This window comes from Drosophila willistoni (assembly GCF_018902025.1).
Source record: "Drosophila willistoni isolate 14030-0811.24 chromosome 2R unlocalized genomic scaffold, UCI_dwil_1.1 Seg167, whole genome shotgun sequence".
NCBI lineage: Eukaryota > Metazoa > Arthropoda > Insecta > Diptera > Drosophilidae > Drosophila > Drosophila willistoni.
In genome coordinates this window covers 11,713,542-11,720,931 of record NW_025814050.1, presented here as the reverse complement: position 1 = coordinate 11,720,931, position 7,390 = coordinate 11,713,542, and the positions used below count along the sequence as shown (strand labels likewise).

Sequence of the window (7,390 nt, the reverse complement as noted above, 5' to 3'; positions counted from 1 at the left end):
TAGCCTTCGATTTACTTTTTTGATTAATTCCAAAATACTTTATGAGTTCAACTGCGAAATTCAAAAACCATACATAACATAAATTAAAGTGTCTTTTAAAATAATAGCGTTTTTTTTTTGGCAATTTTAAACAAATTCAAGTAGGCCAAGAAAATTTGAAACCTTAGAAAACAGTTGACGTCTTAGCAAGAAAGATTACTTTAGCAAGCAACTTGGTGAGAAGCACACGTTCAGGTATGAATATTCAGTGGGGCTTTAGTTGTCTTTACTTTCACTTAAACATTTTGCTTAATTCTTAGTTACAGCCAGCCATCATGCCACGAGGAAAGTTTGTTAACCACAAAGGCCGCAGTCGCAATTTCTCAACACCTGAGGAAATGCGAGAGGATTTAGAAGATGAAAGCGATCGTTTCGACAGCGGCAACGAAGAGGAGCCACAAACTGCTTCCACATCTAAGCCAAAAGAGAAGGTAATCAATAAGAATTCCGATTCCGATGATGAAATTGACGATGAACAAATCAAGACACGTGATGCCAAAAAAGGTGTAGCAGCACTAATAGATATTGAGAATCCAAATCGTAGGACACAAAAGGTCACCAAAAATTTGAGTCGTCTCACCATGGAGGAAGTTTCATCGTCAAGGGCCCCGAAGCCGGAACTTTCACGTCGTCAACGCGAACAGATTGAGCATCAGAAGGCTCAGCAACGCTATGAAAAACTCCACGCAGCTGGCAAGACTAACGAGGCCAAAGCGGATCTGGCTCGATTGGCTGTCATTCGTCAACAGCGCGAAGAGGCGGCAGCTAAGCGAGAGGCGGCCAAGAAGGCAAACGAAGCGGCCAAGGGTACAAAGAAGTAGCAACAGCAAATTCAAAAAGATTACAAAGAATTTGAAACAAATAAATCGTATATATTTATATATTTGAAACAAATTGTAATTGTAAAGTCAATAATATTCGAATTTCAGGCAGTTAAAATCTTTCTTTCGTTATAAGTCGAATACCCTTTCTAGATTTGCTTTCAGAAATCTTTACATCTCAGCTTTCTACCTTTAGACAATTTTTGTTTTGTGTAAAGCTTTTATATATTGTATATATGTATATGTATATTTCGTCCTTTTTTGCCTTTGTTATTTCCCTTTGTGCTGGCGCAACATTCATGTGTATTTGTGTTTGTATTTTATTTAATTTGCTTGGCACTTTGTTTGTCTGCCTGTTTGCTTATTTGTTTTGATTGTTTTATTTTTTTCATGATGTTTGTCTGTGTGTTTTGTTTCTTATTAGTTGCATTTGTTGTGGTTGATTTGACTCAAAATTAAGCGATAACACTCTAAAAAGTCGAGGAAGTGGCTAAATTGAACTGTCAATTGGAATTATCTGCGAGAGCCATTAACCCAAATAAAATACAAATTAAATGACCGAAAATCAGAAGTGCCCTCAAATGTATGCAACAAAAATACAGATTCCAATTTACTGCATGCGTATGTGTGTGTGTGTGTTTGTGTTTGAGTGTGTCCGCGTTTGTAATCAAGGACACAACTGACTCGCATCGGTTTTCGTTGAGATAATCAAAAATGTTAATTTAGCCCTCCCAAAAAAAGAAGAAGAAAAAGCCATTTGATTTTTGTTGCTTTTGCAAAAATCTTTGCCCAGGCCAAAACGATTAGGCTGGCCGCATATCCTGACATGGTCTGCTTAGAGCTGCATGCTAAAAGCGAATGGCATTATCACAGGCTTCATTCATGGATACCAACCAACCAACCAACCAACCAACCGACCAACCAACCGACTAAGCAGCTCGCTCCTCTGGTTGCCCTTCGTTCAGTTTCGTTTGAAAGCCATTGGAAGGACAAACAGGGATAAGTGCAATGGAAGCCTAGCAAAGCTAACAGTAGGAAGAGAGAATAAACTGAAAAGAGAACTACAAGGGACAATAAGCTTAAAGCTCTAATAATAAGAGTAAAAGATATGTGTTCTAGTCCAAGTTGCCTACAAGTGTCCGAGGTATAAGAGAGACATTATAAACTAGTAAAATTGTGTCTAGGCCTAGTTTGAGCCAGATTCTCTGCAGCTTTCGTTCGTTTTCTCTCTCGCTCTCGTTTTCTTTCTCACTTGCTCATTGGACGCCCTGTAGTTTTGCGTTTGTAAAAGCCATTTTTCATTCATGCGAATTTACTTTAAATTAATTTTTTTGTGGGGTCATAAATCATTTTTGGCTCTGGACCCCACGCATGTGGATGCTGTTTATATGTGTATTGGTTCAAGAAAAAGGACCAAGAGCATATAAGAGAAAGAGATAGGGAACAAATGTGAGCTAGTTAGACTAAGCATAAGTGGCAAGTATTCATTTTAAGTGAATGTATGAATGAGTGAACAAAATATGAATACTTCACATTTTTAGAGTAGAAAAAAAAAGAAACTATATAAAGTTTAATAAGGAAGAGAGCCATAGTTTTAAATTTAAAGTTACATAGAAAAATGAATACCATTTTTTGAGAAGGCTGGATATGATTATATTATATTATACTTGTGATTCATTTTCAAATGAAACTATTTTAGACATTTTACTAATATAAAATCCATAGAAAAGCAAAAGCCTTTTGGAAAACCCTTGAAAATTGTGAACATCTGTTAGCTGACCGCATTCAACTAACTAACTCAATACAAATTAAGTGAGGCACGTCTGCAATTTCAAACCCACACCCTGTATGAGAAAAAGCTCGCTCATTCAATCTCTTTCCCTCTCTCTTAAGTTTTGTTGCAGCTTAAGGACACTCTCTCTCTCTCTCTCTCACTCTCTTTCTCTGTGTGTTTACAGCTTCCCAAAAAAAAATTAAAGGGAGAGCGAAAGCTGCCCGCCTATGCCAACAATCCAACGCATGACTGAAAAATCTTCCAAAAGGATTCTCACACTCATCGTTAGCATCTCATTTCCAGCCTTGAGCATCTGCTTCGTATTCTGCAAAAAAAAAAGGATGTTTCGCAGGATGATGTTGGCTTCGTGTTGGCTGCTTCGGTATGTACTTCGGTTTGGGCACTACGTTAATTCTGCAGTGACTTTCCAGCATTGCCTGGTTGGTTATGTTGGACGAGCATCGCATTCAGTTGGTGTTCCGGTTTCGGGTTGTGCTGTTTGTTGCCTTCTTTTCCACACACAGGACATAAAAACAAAAGCAAAAAAAAACAACAAAAATTATACACATATATATTAACAAAAAAAAAAAAAAAACCAAACAAGCAAACTGAAAGATAGATTCACAAAAAAAAAGGAGCAAAGCACAAGAAGACGAAGAAGAAGCAGGTGAAGAAGAAGTAAAAGGAAGTCTTCTTCTTGAAGGAGACTCGCGTTGTGGTCGCGCGCTTTGGTGTCTGTGTCTCTGTGTGCGTATCCGTGCGTACTTTTCTGTGTGTGCTTCTCTCTGCGTGCGTGTGTGTGTGTGTGTGCGTGAGTGTGTGTGTGTGTGGGTGTATGTTTGTCTGTCGCTAACGATGCGCGCGCGTGTGTATGTGTGAGTGTTAATACTAAATAGATACTAATACAACCAACACAATTAACCAAAAATAATAATAACCTAAACCAAAAAAAAAACCAAAAAAAAATCCGAATATTTCTTAAAAAAGATGCATTGAAATACAAACACAAAAATTTCCAAACAACTCAAGCAGGTAAATTATAGAACTCCAACTAGATGAACCTACATTTCTATATAGATATAGACTAACTTATACTTACATATACATAAATACACATAGAAGTGCGTGAGTGTGCGTGGAATTGCTTTCCAAGAGGAGGAAATTGATATTCTTATTTCTTCTTGTGCAAAAAAAATATATATGTATATATGTATCTATTTATATGTGTGTGTGTATGTGTATGTGTGAAAATTCCATCATCATGGCCATACAATGTTGTACACATATTTCCCATACTCATCCTTTTTAGTCATTTTGTTGTTTGGCCATTTTAGAATAATTTTATATTTTGCTATTTTTTTGATTTGATTATGGCGGAAAGAAATGTAATTTTTGTTCTAATAGACCATTAAATGTTCTCAATTCTGCAGAAGATATCTTTCAGATACATGTCAAGTTTAACGTTTTACATACATACATACATACAAGTTTGTCTCGTGTGTGTGTGTATGTGTGTGTGTGTATAACAGGTGCCAAAAAATAAATGGCAATGGTAACTTTTATGTTCATATTGTGACATTGTGTTGGCTTCTGTATGCTCGTATGTGTGTGTGTGTGTGAGTGCCTGTCTGTGTGTGCGGGAAAAGTGGCAAAAAGGAAAAGGAAAAGAGCATATAAAACTGAAAGATATTTTTGGGTATTGTCAACAAGTGAGAAATTCGTGATTATTGCACATTGAATATTGTATTTGCTCTGCTCTTCAAGATACACACACTCACATATGCAAAAGTTTTGTCAACTGTTTCAGAAATCACTGAAAATTGTTATTACCAACAAAAATATGTCATAAGAAGAAGAGAAGGAGAGACATGTGTAAATATGTTTCAGGCACTTTTGGCAAATTCCAATAATTATGTCAATTATCTAAAATGAATTGTTTGACATTTGCAAAAATGTTTATTATTATCATTTAAAATTTTAAATTCTTTACGTGCATATGCATAAATAAACAAATTTAGTATTATTTTAGAGCTCAAGAGCATTTGATTATTCATTTTTAACTTAGAAAAGTTTAGTTTTTTCTTAGTTTTTAAACTTAAAATCAGATTTTTAAATGTCTTTTAAGTTTATTTGAGCATTATGAATTCTTTGCCCACTTCGGATATTACATTTTTAAAATATGTATGTAAATAGGTCCAACAATTTATATGAACATCTAAAAATATGAGAGCTTTGTCTCGTTAACCATATATATAAAATATTAAGATTTCTTTTCCAATTTTGTTTGAAAAGAATGAAAATTATTGCTCTAAATTATTTCTCAGCTTAATAGAATCTCAAAGACAGATAATAATCTTGTCTTGGTTTGCTTTAGATGACTGATTTTGGAAAGATTTGATAAGCAATAAGTGAAGTGCCAAGACTTAAGCTTGATTGAATTGGAAATTTAGAACAAAAAATACTAGAAATAATCCATCCATCCTATCGACGTAATAAATATTTAAACTAATAAATGTTTTAAAAAAAAGTTTCACTACATAAAACTAATAAAGTTTTTTGAAATTTGCATGCCGTTTCTTTCAGCGTTCTCCAAGCCCAACAAATAGAACACAAAAAAAATGGATGACAGAACTAAATAAACCCATAACATTATAAAGAAAAATTTAACCAAATTTTAAATTTAATACAAATAAAATAAGCAATATTTATTCTAATCGAGTGAGAGAAGCACAAACAAAGGCAAAAAACCCAATCCGTACGAAAGTTGACTAACAAAAAAAAATAAAAATAAAACCAAACACAAAAACAATCCCTTACTGAAGCAATTGCAAAAGGCTAAAAACTAAAAACAAAAACTAAACTAATAAAAAAATATATTACAAAATTATTTGTAATAACAAAAACCATGACTATTGCGAAAGAAATTTTTAAATTTATTGTAAATATTTAAGGAAAAATAAATGAAAAAGAAAAAAAATTTCACTAAAAAATCGACCGAAATTTACGCTGTCAAAGAAAAGAAATTTTTAAGCAAAACAAACAAAAAAAGTATATATAAATGGAATATATTATATATATATACATGTATTCATTGAAATAATCGGTAAAGAAATCAATTTTTCTATTATATAGAAAGAAAATTCATCTACATCTAGTTACAAAATAATTGATTATCAATTTAATACAAATATAACAATAACTCTCTCAATAAAGTAACTGAAACACGCACAAAGGCATTAAGAATAAAAAAATCTATAAACATATACATATATATATATATATATATGTGTATATATAAATACATATATATACCTATATAAGGATTGTGAAATCATGCTAAAAATTTCCCACAAAACCTACATACATACATGTATTGCATATTCGAATATAATACTAATAATAAAAACATAAAATAATAATAAAAAAATATTACCAATCACAATTGATTCACAATTAATGTCATAAAGATAAATCCATACAAATCGATTTGTATGACAAATTTGATAACATATAGTATTGAAGAAAATAAAATAAATTGGAATATTTCTGTTAAGTATAACGAACAAGTATTCAGATAGGTCAACTAAATCTTTATAAATTTACAACAAATTGGAAAGGACATACAAATGATTGATTAAAGAAAAAACCACATATAAAAGACAAGGTAAGTCAATTGTTTATTATTAAAATTAAACATAAATGCAAAAAAAAACAAATTTAAATGCAGTTGAAATTTTAATTATTTTTAATCGTTTTTTTTCTTTAAACTATATAGTTTACCAAGTTTGAAATAAACTATATAAAATTAAGCAGACATATTTCTTTGATGTACAAGGGAAAAAATCTATTTCTAGATGCCCCACTGTGAATCCTGAAAAAATAGGACAAGTTTCGAAATTTTGAGAAAGATTTGTAGCCTGTCCAATTCATAAAAGCTTTGTTACTTGAAGTTTTCATGAATAATGAATATATCAGAAATAAGAAGAAGCCAAAAGGAAAAGATGTTTTTTTTTTAAAAATCTTAAAATCTTATAAAAAAAATATTTTGTGTAAAAACATCGTGATAACTAATGATGTATCCGAAATATGGCAATACCATCGAGCTTCTTAGTATCAGTCTTTTTGACTATCATAATGTAGTTAGTCACTAAAGAAATAAAAGAATGACATTCTCAATTCCCAGTCGTTGAATTGATTTTCAATGGTTTTTTTGTACCCATGATTTTGAGTGTTTCCATTATCGCTACTTTAAATACTTAACCGTCTGAAATGCACCTCTATTATAGTAAAATCTCACATAAGGGATTTACTATATAATTTTTATTTATTATTTAAAGCCGTAAATATTTTTCAGATCAAAAACCATTTGACTTTGATTCGACTAAACTCTTTCTTCTTCATTCACATTTGATTTATATTTTATCATCAATGTTTTTCTTTTGCAATCGTTTGAAAATTTAGAAAATATTAGCTGGAAAAAAATGTTTGTCATTATTATTCCCAATCTCTTTCTCTTTCTTGCCAATAAACTATCTCTCAGTGTTATTTCTATCTGTATCTGTGTTTTTTGTATGAAAACTTATGATAATGAAAAGAGAAGTTTGCCATTACCACAGGCAAATTTGGCAAGGCATAATTTTTAGCGTTCTTGAAACTGCCCCCGCCTCTAATGCCCCGCCCCAATGTTCACCATCCACCCACTTTAATATCCCTGAGGTGCAACGGTTGTCCTTAGCTCGACTTGATTTTGGTTTAG

General features: G+C 32.1%; 1 protein-coding gene across 1 annotated transcript; it reads left to right on the top strand.

The window, feature by feature from the left end:
* On the top strand, positions 1–978 carry LOC6642288 (28 kDa heat- and acid-stable phosphoprotein). Its single transcript, XM_002064726.4, has 2 exons — positions 1–234; positions 300–978. Exon 2 carries the CDS (start codon positions 315–317, stop codon positions 858–860), a length of 546 nt encoding a protein of 181 aa, XP_002064762.1. The 5' UTR covers positions 1–234; positions 300–314; the 3' UTR covers positions 861–978.
* The last annotated feature ends 6,412 nt before the right edge of the window (positions 979–7,390 follow it).

Excerpts from the sequence above, each read along its gene's own strand:
- LOC6642288 (XM_002064726.4), top strand. The coding sequence starts at position 315 with ATGCCACGAGGAAAGTTTGTTAACCACAAAGGCCGCAGTCGCAATTTC.